General features: G+C 42.6%; 1 protein-coding gene across 9 annotated transcripts in view; it reads left to right on the top strand.

Moving 5' to 3' along the window:
* Positions 1 to 9,951, top strand: part of RPRD2 (regulation of nuclear pre-mRNA domain containing 2) — a 95,889-nt gene extending 85,938 nt beyond the window's left edge. For 3 of the 9 annotated variants that reach the window (XM_055584413.1, XM_055584414.1, XM_055584412.1), the window contains 2 exons: positions 129 to 329; positions 3,751 to 9,951. In XM_055584413.1, coding sequence (XP_055440388.1) covers positions 129 to 329; positions 3,751 to 6,518 — 2,969 coding nt within the window. In that variant the 3' untranslated portion in view covers positions 6,519 to 9,951. The remainder of the gene's footprint in view (positions 1 to 128; positions 330 to 3,750) is intronic. The other 6 variants (XM_055584418.1, XM_055584417.1, XM_055584416.1 and 3 more) reach the window with 4 other exon arrangements.
* Positions 9,952 to 14,305: the final 4,354 nt, after the last annotated feature.

The raw sequence follows: 14,305 nt of genomic DNA, 5'->3' as shown, positions 1-14,305 counted from the left end.
CAACTAGTGGATCATGCACAGAAGAATTCCTATGAGACATATCAGACTCAATTCAGTGACTGGAAAGTGTCATGCATTTAAAGGTCATTTTGAATTGCGTATTCTTGAGTTGATCTTTCTGCCACCAGGGGTCAGTCCTGCATCAAGACCTTCTCCAGGAACTCCTACAAGCCCGAGCAGCCTCACCAGTGGCCTGAAAACACCTGCACCTGCCACAACAACATCTCACAACCCTCTGGCAAATATCCTCTCGAAGGTGGAGATCACCCCAGAGAGCATTTTGTCTGCTCTTTCCAAAACCCAGACACAGTCAGCCCCTGCACTGCAAGGTAAACTGACATGTGCCAGAGGGATTTGAACTGTGAATGTTTGTCTCTGGCTTAATCCTGGATACCATTTCTGAGAAATCTAAAGCCATGAAATATATAATACAGTTAATTCATTATTCTCTTTATCATATATGACCTCTCATTTATAGAATTTTGAAATGTCAAGAAAGAGACTTTAAATATGCTCTAGTCTAATCCCCTCCTTGGGTGAGGAAATTTAGGCTCAGTGAGGTGATGTGACCAGGTTAAGATCACACATCGGTCTTTTTAGTGAGCTGAGACTAAAAGCCAGATTTCTTGACTGGAGTCCAGTATTCTTTCACTTATTTATCCCATACTCTTAGTATACATGAGTAAGTGTTGAATTGTACATATTTTAATGTTAATTGAAACTAAAAACAATAAAAAAGATCAGTCTGCTATCAGAAATCTTAGAAGACATGATTATCTCCTTTTTTATGTCCAAATGGCCTCTATCGATATACCTTTTTCTGTTTTCTGACTACCTATTGAAAGTGAAAGTGTTAGTTGCTCAGTCATGTCCAACTCTTTGCAACCCCATCGACTGTAACTCACTAGGCTCTTCCTTCCATGGGATTTCCCAGGCAAGAATACTGGAATGGGTTGTCATTCCCTTCTCCCAGTGATCTTTCCAAACCAGGGATCAAACTCAAGTCTCCTGCATTGCAGGCAGATTCCCACCAGGGAAACCTACCTATTATCTTTTACCTTGTTTGAATCTCTCTATTCAGCTTTGCTAATTATGTTTTGTGCCTAAAACTGCTGCTTTTTTTTTTTTTTTTGCTTCTAACATTTTTTCGTAAAGCTTACCTTGCTCTTTGTTCTCAGATCCTTCAAATACCAACCTGAGTATAATTATGCAGTGAATTACAGCTTCAATATAGTAATTTACTCTGCATCAGTAGTTCTTAACCAGAAGTCTCCAGGGGACATTTGGCTGTGTCTGAAGACATTTTTGTTTGTCACAGCTGGGGTTGAGGTGGGGAGCTACTCCATTTGATGGGTAGAAGCCAGGGATGCTGCTTAATCCTACAGTACATAGGAGAACCCCAACAACAAAGTATACAACCCAGAATGTCAGTGGTGCTGAGATCCCGCTTTAAATGAATAGAGAGCAGCAGTACAGGTATCTATTCATTTTCTTACTTCCTATACTTCTATAAGTGGATCCGCCAAGCACTGTATTATAGTGAGCTTTGTCTTACAATATAAGAGAATTTTGTTACACATGACTAAATACTACTAAATAATAATACACACCTCTACATATTGGCACCAGCAAAAGAATTAATGCTACAGTGCAACTCACACTACTAATTTCAGGGATAAGTAGTTTGAGAGATGGGCATGTTGATGATTTCTCCTTTCTAGTTTCTCTTCTATTATCATTCTGTAATTACATTAAAAACCATGAACTCACTTGTATTTTAATTTCTTCTGTAGATATAATACATAATCTTAAGAAGCTTTTTCTTTGAGCAGATTGTTAAAACAATATCATGTAGACCTTCTAATCAGGCAAAATTTGAACAGAACTAGGTGTGTTGTGACAGAATAAAAAGTGGGACTCTCAGAAAAAAAACTTTGTGGAGTAACAGGGCAGTTCACCACCTTTGAGTTCCTCATGGAAAGTGGAATTTTCCTTACCTTTTAAAAGGACTATGTCTGACAACTTAAATAGATACCTTTCTTCAACAACCATAAAGGAAATCTCTTAGAACTTTGCTCTCAATGTCTCACCTACAGCCCTTAATGATATTTTCAGCACAAAAGAATGACTTCAGTGGGCAGACACCATAGTGTATGGTTTAAGATTGAAGTAAAGTAATATTTAGTGGTAAGAGTAATATTTCCCCTATTATCAGAAATCTGAGTAGTATCTATGTTAAGAAGATGATCTCTTGAAGAATTCATTTCACAACATCTGAAAGATATGCTGAAATATCATTTTAAAATCATAAGATATTATCACTTTCCAGGGCTTCAAGGCTTCTGATTTTGGTAAAAGCAGTTGCTGTTAAGAATTAAAAAAAAAAAAAAAGAAAAAAGAATTAAATCAAACTATTAAGAAGAGGAAAATTGTACAGCCAGGGAGATTATTTAAAATTAAATACAGATATTTTTTCAGGAGGATGGCAATGAAAATAAACTTTTAATTATTTGGATTTTTCAAATATTGGATAATAATAAAAGCCATGCATCATTGTTTAGAAGTCAGTGGCATTTGAAAATGCTGCAAAGATGAAACAACCTTAAAAATTTTAAGACCTTAAATCTCTTAGCAAATAAGGATAAAAATTGAAATTTTAAAGAAATAATAATTGAAATATCAAATGAAATATTATTTTCTTTCATATATCATTATGAAGGAACAGTTTTAGTATATGACTGAAAGCTATTAATTCAGGTGAAGGGTATGTAAAATTTTCGTTTGTGATCAGAAATTGAGTAAATTTTCCAAAATATGATTGGATTTTAAATAAAGAACCTTCTGTTATTTCTTTATCAAATATTTTTTCAAGAAATTTTCTACAGGAGCAGTTTGCTTTGGTGGACTTCAGCCTGCCTTTGCCCCCAAAGAATTCTTTCTTGGTGCTCTGAGAATGTTTTATCTGTCAGCGAGCAGAGTTGGATCTCATCAGTGTCAACATGTATAGACCAATAGTCCTTGAATTTTCCAAGCTATAAGAAGGGGATTGGTGTGTCGTCTTGTCAAAGGATCAGTGTCCCCAAAGGTCTAATTCTATAAGCTTTTTGGTGTATATTTGTATATTTATTATTGCTACATTCTACAACTAAAAATTTTACAACCGAAGCCTTGTTTCCCCAAATATAACACCAATCCAGCAAGATATGCTTCTTAAAAAAAGCATCACAGGTCACATAAGTCCCTGCAATTTGCATGTCGTTCTCTCTGTCCTAAGAATAACTGTACATTAACTTATTAGAGACAGTTGCGGAAGTTGGAAAGGAAGGATAGGGCAGAATATCTATTTGCGTTTAGAGAAACAATTCCGCAGACCAAACATTAAGAAATACTGGCTTAAAGTGTTATTTTACAGATAATTATGCCCCCTTTCTTTTCCTGCTTTGTCTTGTTTAAACTCTGAGTGATTCTGACACTAAAATCTCCCTCTTCCTGTTGCCTTTTATTTTTGCCATGTTGGCCTTGTTTCATGGCTACTAGAAATATTTCAGTAATTTGCTCTCCTTATATTGATAAATCAGACCAGTGTTTTCTGTGACATTTAGCCATTACTTGTTTGTTCTGAGTCCCTTTGATCTCATATTTTAATGTCTGTCTAGTTCCCACTGGAATGAATATCTGATTAGCCTACATTGTTTTCATTGGAAAGTAGGGAGTTGTTGTTCTTAACTTCTCTAATCTTTGTTTCTACAGGCCTGTCATCTTTACTTCAGAGTGTTACTGGGAACCCAGTTCCATCCAGCGAAGCTACACCCCAGAGCACTTCAGCTTCCCCTGCTAACACCACAGTCTCTAGCATAAAAGGAAGAAACCTGTCCTCCAATACCCAGTCCTTTATTCCCAAAAGCTTCAGCTATTCTCCTAATTCCTCAACTTCTGAAGTCTCGTCAACTTCAGCCAGCAAGGCCTCCATTGGGCAAAGCCCAGGGCTCCCAAGCACTACTTTCAAGCTGCCCTCCAGCACTCTGGGGTTCACAGGTAACCACAGTGCTAGCCCTGCTGCGCCGCCTACTGAAGTCGCCATGTGCCAATCCTCAGAGGCCTCCAAGCCAAAGCTGGAGTCAGAGTCCACCTCCCCAAGCCTGGAAATGAAGATCCACAACTTCTTAAAAGGTAATCCTGGTTTCAGTGGCTTAAACTTAAACATCCCAATCCTGAGCAGTTTGGGATCCAGTGCTCCAGCAGAAAGCCATCCATCAGACTTCCAGCGTGGCCCTACTAGCACGTCAGTCGACAACATTGATGGAACCCCGGTACGGGATGAACGGAGTGGGACACCCACTCAGGATGAAATGATGGACAAGCCCACGTCCAGCAGTGTGGATACCATGTCCCTGCTTTCTAAGATCATTAGCCCTGGGTCCTCAACACCCAGCAGTACAAGATCACCACCCCCTGGAAGAGAGGAAAGCTTCCCCCGAGAGCTCTCCAGTTCTGTGTCTACGTTTCGGCCCTTTGGCTTGGGCAGTGACTCCCCCTATAAGCAGCCTTCCGATGGAATGGAGAGACCGTCTTCTCTGATGGACTCTTCACAGGAGAAGTTCTATCCAGATACTTCTTTCCAGGAAGATGAAGATTACCGAGATTTTGAGTATTCAGGGCCTCCACCATCTGCCATGATGAACCTAGAGAAGAAACCAGCCAAGTCTATCCTGAAATCAAGCAAGCTTTCTGATACCACTGAGTACCAGCCAATCCTGTCCAGTTACAGCCACAGGGGTCAAGAATTTGGGGTAAAGTCTGCCTTCCCTGCATCTGTGCGGGCCCTCCTGGACTCTAGTGAGAACTGTGGCCGGCTTTCGTCTCCCCCTGGACTGTTCAGTGCCTTCGGCGTCAGAGGGAATGAAGCGGGGTCTGACCGGTCACCATCGCCGAGTAAGAATGATTCATTTTTCACCCCTGACTCCAACCACAATAGCTTGTCTCAGTCTGCCACGGGGCATCTCACTTTGCCGCAGAAGCAGTACCCAGACTCTCCTCACCCAGTCCCACATCGGTCCCTTTTCTCTCCGCAGAACACCCTTGCCGCTCCCACGGGCCACCCACCCACGTCAGGCGTGGAGAAAGTCCTGGCCTCTACCATTTCCACCACGTCGACGATTGAGTTTAAGAATATGCTTAAGAATGCCTCACGAAAGCCTTCAGATGATAAACATTTTGGCCAGGCCCCCAACAAGGGCACTTCAAGTGATGGTGTCAGCCTGTCAAACCTCGCCCAGCTCAGCTTGACGGCCGCCGATCAGCAGCAACAAGAAGAGCACTATCGCATAGAGACTCGAGTCTCCTCCTCCTGCTTAGACTTGCCTGACAGTACCGAAGAGAAGGGGGCCCCTATAGAAACCTTGGGTTATCATAATGCATCCAATAGGAGGATGTCAGGGGAGCCGATACAGACTGTAGAGTCCATCCGAGTCCCTGGGAAGGGAAATAGAGGACATGGGCGTGAGGCTTCAAGGGTGGGTTGGTTTGATCTGAGCACCTCAGGAGGCTCCTTTGACAATGGCCCCTCAAGTGCCTCTGAGTTGGCATCCCTTGGGGGTGGGGGCAGCGGAGGCCTCACTGGCTTTAAAACAGCACCATACAAAGAACGAGCACCCCAATTTCAGGAAAGTGTCGGCAGCTTCCGTTCCAACAGTTTCAACTCAACATTTGAGCATCATCTCCCCCCATCCCCCTTGGATCATGGGACACCCTTCCAGAGAGAGCCAGTGGGGCCATCATCTGCCCCACCCGCCCCTCCTAAGGATCATGGTGGTATCTTCTCTCGAGATGCACCTACTCATCTACCCTCTGTGGATCTTTCGAACCCCTTCGCAAAGGAGGCAGCCCTGGCCCACGCTGCCCCACCTCCTGGGGAGCACGGCGGAGTTCCTTTCCCCACCCCACCCCCTCCTCCGCCCCCCGGGGAACATAGCAGCAGTGGTGGGAGTGGCGTCCCTTTTTCTGCTCCTCCTCCTCCTCCACCTCCTGGTGACCACTCTGGGGTTGTACCCTTCCCAACCCCACCACTGGCAGAGCACGGAGTGGCGGGGGCCGTGGCAGTATTTCCCAAGGACCATAGTTCCCTCCTTCAGGGGACCCTGGCTGATCATTTCGGGGTGCTCCCAGGACCCAGGGACCATGGGGTCCCCACCCAGCGGGACCTCAACGGCCCCGGCCTTAGCCGTGTGCGCGAGAGCCTGAGCCTGCCCTCCCATTCTTTGGAGCACTTGGGCCCAGCCCATGGAGGAGGAGGTGGGGGAGGCAGCAACAGCAGCAGTGGCCCCCCCTTGGGTCCCTCACACAGAGACGCCATCAACCGGAGTGGTATGATCTTGCGGAGTCCCCGGCCAGACTTCCGGCCTAGGGAGCCTTTTCTCAGCAGAGACCCTTTCCACAGTTTAAAGAGACCCAGGCCACCTTTCGCTAGGGGCCCTCCGTTCTTTGCACCAAAACGCCCATTCTTCCCTCCCAGGTACTGATGGAAACTAAGGGAAAGGCATTTGAACAGTAGAGAGCATTGGAAGTAGGAGTTTGGTTTATTATCATTGTTTTTATTTGTTCTCCCTCCTTTGATCTATTTTTTTTCTTCCTTTTTTTATTATGACAAAGGACCTCCCTTCCAAATTAAAAAGTTATATATGCTTACATTTCACTATTCCATCCAGTCCTCCCTCCCACTGCACTTATACCTACCTTTTCCAAGATGTTTGTATTTTAAGGGGGTGGGGGGCAAAGAAACACAACTAAAGCCACTTCATTTGGCTGGGGGTTTGAAGGGTGGGGAGGAAGACAAATCTTATTTTACCCCATCTATTGAAGAGTATTACTACATTTGAAATAAAACTTCCATCAGTACAGATAATACCATGTGCAATGTTGGGATGTTATTTGGGGCTTGGCTTATCAAGTAGTCAATGGAGGGATTCTTGTCCCCTTCTCTGTCCAGCTCAGTCACCTGCTGTAACCAGTGTGGCTGTCTTCCCTGTGTGCTCTGTGGCCTGCTGACAGCCAAGAGATGTTGCAGGGGAGGAAATGTGGGGGACCTCGGACCTGTCAAGTTATTTGGGGGCTTTCTTTTGTTTTGTTTTAAAAGGCATATTGAAGTTGAGTTCTTGACCTTTCTCCCAAAGTCTAAGCCCTTGTTTTTTAATTCAGCCTCTTCTATTAGGCAGCAACTTTGAGGAAATACAGACCTCATTTTATCCTAGTAAAGAATTTTCCTCCTTTGAGGAGAATAAAGGGGGCCAGGTATATTAAAATTAAAGAATAAGTAACTGCAATACAGAGAGTGAGAGAAAGGAGCCATTGATGGTATGATCTGACTTGGCCGTCTGTCATAAACATATTTCTGAGGTGGTTTTCACATATCTGGAATCAAGCTCTTGCTTCCTGGCTTTTTTTTTTCCTTGACTTTTTCTCCCTCAGTTTTCTCGTCTACATTTCTAGTCTAGCCGGAAAGTCACTGTAGTTGACAGCAGATACAGAGGTGCAACTGAAACATTCTCAGATATTATCCCAGTTGTGTTTTTTTAAGTAGACATTTTTACCATGGTGCCTCCCTAATGTTGTGACATTTGTTGGTAGTTGTCACCAAAAGTTAACTGGGGAAAGAGAAATATTTGTCTTTATCTTTCTTTTACCCTTGACCTAGTCCTGTATTCACCCCTCTTCTTGGTATTCTGAAGGAGGAAGTTCAGTAGCATCTTTCTTTATACCTCTTCAGCTCTGTCTTAGTGACACATGGATGTTATACATATCCTTGCAGACAAACAGGAGGACCTGATTAGTTTAAATTTACCCCACTCTATGGATAGCAACCTGTCACATTTCAAGGCTCAAACCTTATCCTCACCTCCCACTCTCAATAGAAAATGTTTATGCCCTTAGTAATTTTACATGAAAAAAAAAAAAAAAAAAGTGTTTTTTTCCTCCCTGAACTGAAAAGCTCCTTACTTGTATTTCTACAGCTAGTACTGGGAAAAGACAATCACTGCACTTTGAGTGTTTAGGGACACTGAAAAGCGAATGTTGCTTTACTACATTTTTTTATTTAGTGTCTTACCCTAAAGTACACACTGGTAGTCTCCAGCCAGATGAGTTAAAGACTATAAAAGGAAATCCTAGCAAGTTTCATATTTTCTTCCAAGTTAGTGTAGAAGTAACTAGAAGTGTGAGGATTGCTTTGGATTCCCCCAGTGAAGTTTTACAGATGGGAGAGCGTGGGCTATGTAGTGACAGAAGATGATTCTTTGCCTCAGAATAAGCTTGCTTTATAGGTAAAAGAGCAGCTCAAACCAGGTGTGCATCATAGTTTGGGTGTTTTTTGTGTAATTTATTCCATGTTACTTGTTTGGGCTCTCCATGTTTTCTGTGGTTAGGATCTTGCAAGTCCTCCATCTTCCTAATGCATTTCTGGTCTTAAGCCAGCTGTTCTTTCTTTGACCTTCTCAAGCCTCTCTGCCCTGTAGCTCTCCCTGCATAAAAATGCATGATACCACAACGTTGTAAGTGGGATGAGGTATATAGTGTAGCAAAGCAAAGAAACAATACAGTTATACTGAGTCCTAAGACATTTGTTTAGAGACAAGTATAAAAGAGTGTGAGGGTGGGGTGGGGGGGGGAGGTAAAGGGAGAAAGTTTTAACTCAAAACTGAAATAGGTTTTTTTTCTTTTGCAGAAAATTAAGTGGGATGTTTTTCATTCTAGAATAAAAGAATGTGAATTCTTTCTGCTGCTCTCGATTAATCTAAAAGTAGCGTTTACTTGAAAAGGCTCTCTGACCATTTGATTTTATCAGAAAATGGGGGGTTGGTCAGCAAAGTGGTTTCCTGAATGTTGGGGCAGGTTAATTGTCCTCAGAAGCATGATAGCTAGTACATGAAAGGGAAGACCTTGTACAGTTATAAATGATGGACTTTAAGGGTTGGGTTTCTGTGGAGTGTGTTTTGTTTTTTTAAGCCACAAAATCCATTTGTTTCAGGATGGAAATGAGGATTTGTATGTAACTGTCAGCTGTTTGTTAACTTGAAGGACATCTGCCTACAGCAGTCAGTGAAGACAACGATGTGTGTATATATATGTGATATAGTGAAATAAGACAATTCTGGTATTCATAACATGAAACAAAGGGGTTTTATTCTTTCTGTGTCTGTGATTTAAAACTCCATGCCCATGCTCTGACTTTTGTACTTCAACCTCAGAACAAGATTTTTAAAAAAGCATAGCATAGTGTGTCTTGGCAAGGACATGATTCAGTATGCAAACAGATAATGCGAAGTTGTTACTAAGGTTCTTGGTGCTCACTGTAAAATCACAGACAGAGAATCAGTGGGTACAGCATGAGTACACTGGTACCACTTAAAATTCAGTTGATACAATATCAGAAATTGAGTCCTTAAATATTCTGTAAAAGTTTACTCTTCAGTCAGCTTAGATTCAACCTCTGTCCCTGCTCCCATTTGCCCTCCCAAATTCTGTTGAGAATAAATAGAATTTGGTTTATTTCCAGGGAGGGTAAAATGATAAGAGAATAGGCCTTTCATCCTTTCCAGTCCCAGGAACACAATGTTTGTGATGTATATGGTACAGCAAACCTATCTAGATAATGTGAATATGCTAAAATTTCTAATTGCAGAATATTCACTATCAGTGGTTCATGCAGAAGTAAGCTTCAGCTGTTACTGTTTTGAAGCTGCTGTAAATTACTGCTTTTTCTCCTTTTTGCCTCCCCTCCTTCCCCTCCTTTTTTTGAATGGGCTGGGGTGCCTGTTAAGATTTAAATTAGATATGTTGGATTGATATTCTCACGTGTTCAGTGTGGAAAACAAAACAAGTACATGCTTTAGAGGCAACAACAATGAAATCCTTTTGAAATGTGTATTAATATCATTTAATAAAATAACTAGTTCTAAAGGTTTGATATTTTTCTTTGAGATTTGGGGCTTTGACCAAGGGCCCCTGGCTTCTCTGGTGAATGCAAATAGGAGGGAACTTCTCCAGAAGCTGAAACTGCTGCTTTGAGGAACAGGCCTGTTGTTGGAAAGACCTAAGTTTTCTCCAGCAGAGACCCTACATGACTGTCCAGGGCTGAAGGTGAAACCAGCTACAGGAATGCAGGAAGAAAAGCCTGAATATCTCTCTGAAGATACAGTTGTATTTGCTTTTGGTCTAAACGTGCAAGGAGAGTAGAGGGGCTGGTGTGTGTGCACCTGCACAGGTCTGAGGCAAACACACGCCAAAGACCCCCCCATCTCAAGCCTGCCTTGCGACTGCTTGCGCTTTCCTCTCTTCCAGCCATTCCTTTTTTTTTTTAATCTCTTTGCCCCCAATATTATGTTTTTGTTTTCCTGTTTAATAAAGTATGGTTTCCTTTGTTGTGTGGTTGACTTTTCCCCTCTCTGATCTTGTCCAGCTGTCCGCTTTGACTTCTGCAGTCAATGTCACTGAAGGCATTCTGAGCTTCTTAAGATCTTTATGGCCTTGTGGGTTTTGTTTGGTCCTTTATGGCAGTTCAATTTTGGAAAGGGACAACGGGTGGGGCAAGACCAAGATGTTCAGGAAGTGGTTGGTAATGAAGTGGGTGTACCGTATGGATGATAATTTTGTATGTCTTCCCCAAAAATTGTATGGTTGTGAGCAAAAAAGTATTTTTAAAGCAAGCATAAAATTGGGGCAGTGGTAGTCGGGATCCTTCTGGCCAATTCTTTGCCCACATCTACCCTTCTCACGTATTGCCAGTAAGAGAACCCACACTCAACTCCTTTCTCACCCCATCCCTTTTCATGACCCAGTGAGGCTTAATAAATGTTGGCTAAAGGGGTAAAGAGAGTCATTGCATCTAGACCAGGCCTGGATCCCTGGCAGGGTAGAAGGCCCTAAATAGCAGCCTTGAATATGTGAAACTTCACACATGTCACCAGACACTTAAGAAATAGCACAGTTGAGGAACACACCCAGCAAGTAGGGGTGTACACGGCACTGGCCGCTTCTGGAATCCGGCTCACCCTAACTTCCTGGTCCCCACTTGGGGCCTTGACTTGCCATCTGATTCCTGTCCCCATCTCAAGGAAGCAACAGCTTTTAGAACTCATTGACCTTTCTGGGCATGTTGAAAATACACAACTTCTACAAAATTGTTTTATTTGGGCCAATATGGTATAGAAGGAATGAGTTGCCCCCTCATGTATGTAGACAGAGTATGTTTTAGGGTATGGAGGCGTTTCTCATACTTGATTATGAGTAAACCGTATAGGCAAGTCCGGTCAGCTGCTGTTCACAGTTGCTGAGTAATAACTCGTTGAGGCTGCAAGAGGGACACCCATGAGATGGCTCTTAAGTAAACATCCTGTTCTCCCCCCATGTAGATGTAGAAAGAAGCACATGTGCTTTAAAGGAAAGGAGCAAGTGCCATGTAAAATAAATTATTTCTGACAAACTAGGGGGTGGGAGAGGACAGAAGAAACAATACTTAGTTACAAGTTTCAGGGGAACCGGATAAGAAGGCTGAGATCTATTTAGAAACTGATAATTGCAGTTACCTTATGGTTCCATTTTTTACCCCTGTCCTTTTCCTTTATCACTGTGGCAGGAGTCAAAAGTTGAGAACACAGATGTGGGTGGAAGGGCTAGTGAGCAGTGCCAACAGAGGAAACAAATACAGGCTGCAGTTTCTTTGTGTTTGACTCAAAAGGGTGTTGACTAACCCAGCACACCCTGGATCTGCTGGGGTTCTTAGCAAATTAGATGTTCCAACATGCCTTCCTTTCCCTTCCCCATTGGATCCCTTTCTTGAGAATTAAGTCCTTTGTCACTTAATTTGTGGGAAGGAGGAGATAAGACTTGAAACTTCCTACATTTTTCTTGGGGTGTTTCAGTTGGAATGGGTAGAAAGGAGATGGGCAACATCTAGTTTGGTTTCCTCCTCCCCTGGCTAGATATCCTTTGCACCTACATAAGGCAATACTCAAGGTTTCATGTTTTCTAGGTGGCCAGTCGTTGCCAAGGGCAGTAGCGATTAGTAAAGTTTTAAGTTGGAATCTTGGATTTTGGGTAGTGGCCATAGTTGTATACTTGTACAGATAATATCTAAGACCTTCCTTCAGGGTACTTAGGTCTTTGTTTTTGTTACTTTATTTCAGCATCGAACTTAAGTTGACACTGGCTCCTGTGTTTGGGAGACTTCATATTTTCTTGAACTGACCAACCAGGGTCATTTAAAAGGCATGGTGATGGCTGTATTTCTCTTGTACAGACTCAAGAAATGTCTTAGGAAAGGACAATCTTAGTAGAGACTGTTCAGGGGAGCCCAGGGTTTTGTTTTCAGTTTATCCCCATCCTCTGGCTAGGATGTTTCCCCCTCAATTTACTCAGCAAAGTTGGCTGGACTCTCTCTTTGTAGTATATTTAAAGCAAAGTTAAAGTTTGGCCCCATCCTAGATCTTTATTACTAAGGGGGGGAAGAAATTTTTTTAATCTAACCTCCCACAGCACCTACTGTAGCTTTAGCCACGCTGCTAGTTCTTCGGGCCTCAAAACCACTCGGTGGCAATGATATAAACCTTTCTTGTCTTTTACCTTCTTACATTTTTCCTTTTTCCCTCAATATCTCTTCTACTGCTTTGGTGTAGGGAAATTTTGCTTCTAAGAATGAAGATTTGGAGGTATGTGTTGCTCCTGATAACAAGGGGGAAGTGTACTGTACTTTCCATGGAGAGAATTCTTATAAACAGTTAAAGATGATAAAAACAATACCTCCTCAACCAAAGCTGTAACTAACAAGATGTCTATTCTAAGAGTGGAGTAAAGCTGAGAGTTTCTCAAAGTTGATTCAGGGTCTAGTGTACCCTTTTCTGAGGAGTTCTTTTCCCTAGACTTCTATGAAAACATCTGGTATTATTTCCTAAACTCTTCTTTTTCCTTAACCTTAGACTGGTAGAGATTATTTGGTAAGATGCCTCTTTGCCTATTTTCTTGGCTTTTTATTACTTTCTCTCTACCCTATTAAAGGCCTCTTAGGGCCCAAAGGCTCCTAGTACTGTGCCCTGGAGAGAAAAAAAAGAGATGAGCTACCAAACATGATGCATGGTGATGATCCTGGTCCCTATGAGACAGCATAACATGTTATAACACTGCTCCTGCATTCAGATGGAGTGGGGTTTGAGTTTTTTGAGAGTCATTTTCAACATTTTAAAGGGTAGTAGAAGAAGAAGTAGTAGTAGTTCTTCATTGTAAGAAGAACTACTACTTGTTGGGTTCTTGGAATTCAGTGAGATAGTGAAGCATGGCACTTGGCACATAGGGGTTGTTGAGTAATACTCCCGTGGAAGGGAGGAGCAGTTCTAGCAACAGATATTTTCCCAGCAGGCTAACTGTCTAAAATTCTGAGGCTGAGACGTGCTAGTCACAGATCAGACATTGTGAAGACCCAGTGATTAATGTGTTGGCCTTTGCTAGCTTACTCTTGCCTGCTTGCTTGCTGGCTGGCTTATGACACAGGGAGGAATGGGATAACGTGACATTCCTTCCTTCCTCCACTGCAAACCAGATCACATAAGTGATGATGTAGCAGTTGGTTGATTGGCATCCTGTAGCACCCAGCTCTGCATCGCACATAGGCAGTAGTCAGTACATGTTTGAGGGATGAGTGCAGGCAGCTACTGTAACTGTAATTAATCTCCTTATCCCACCATCCCTCTACTATCCTCCCAAAGCAGAATGGTTAAAGAAGGTGTGTGTCAGTATACAAGTCCTATGGGGTTTCAAGTCAGTACAGTGATTGGTATATTCTTAATTACTTACAGAGCAGCTACCATTTTGTTGCATGCAGTGTAACACTTCCCTGTCCCTTTTGGTGCAGAGCCATGGGAAGAGTTCTGCCTGCTGTCACACTTCCTGATTGCCACTTAAAAATTCTCCGAAACTCACACACATACCAGTAATCTTCCTCTTCCACACTCTTGTCTATCTCTTTTTGTATTTCAGGGTGTCTAACATACCAGAAGATGGAGCCAAGATCCAGAGTGGTGCCTGTGACTCAGATCAGCTGCTGCCTCCCCAGACAGAACCTCTGGAAACTTAGATTAAACACCTTTCTATGACAGCTCTTCCTCCACAATGCTTGATAACATCACCATTGGAAACTTGAGAACCAACACCAACCATCCCCACCCCCAGGTGAGGGGACTAATGGGAATTACTAAGAACCTCACATCTGTCCCTAAATCCATTTCCCCTCATACTTTACAAATCTGGTTGTGTTTCAATTTTT

This window comes from Bubalus kerabau, chromosome 6, assembly GCF_029407905.1.
Source record: "Bubalus kerabau isolate K-KA32 ecotype Philippines breed swamp buffalo chromosome 6, PCC_UOA_SB_1v2, whole genome shotgun sequence".
Taxonomy (NCBI): Eukaryota; Metazoa; Chordata; class Mammalia; order Artiodactyla; family Bovidae; genus Bubalus; species Bubalus kerabau.
The sequence above is the reverse complement of the archived record's forward strand: the minus strand, read 5'-3'. Positions and strand labels throughout refer to the sequence as shown.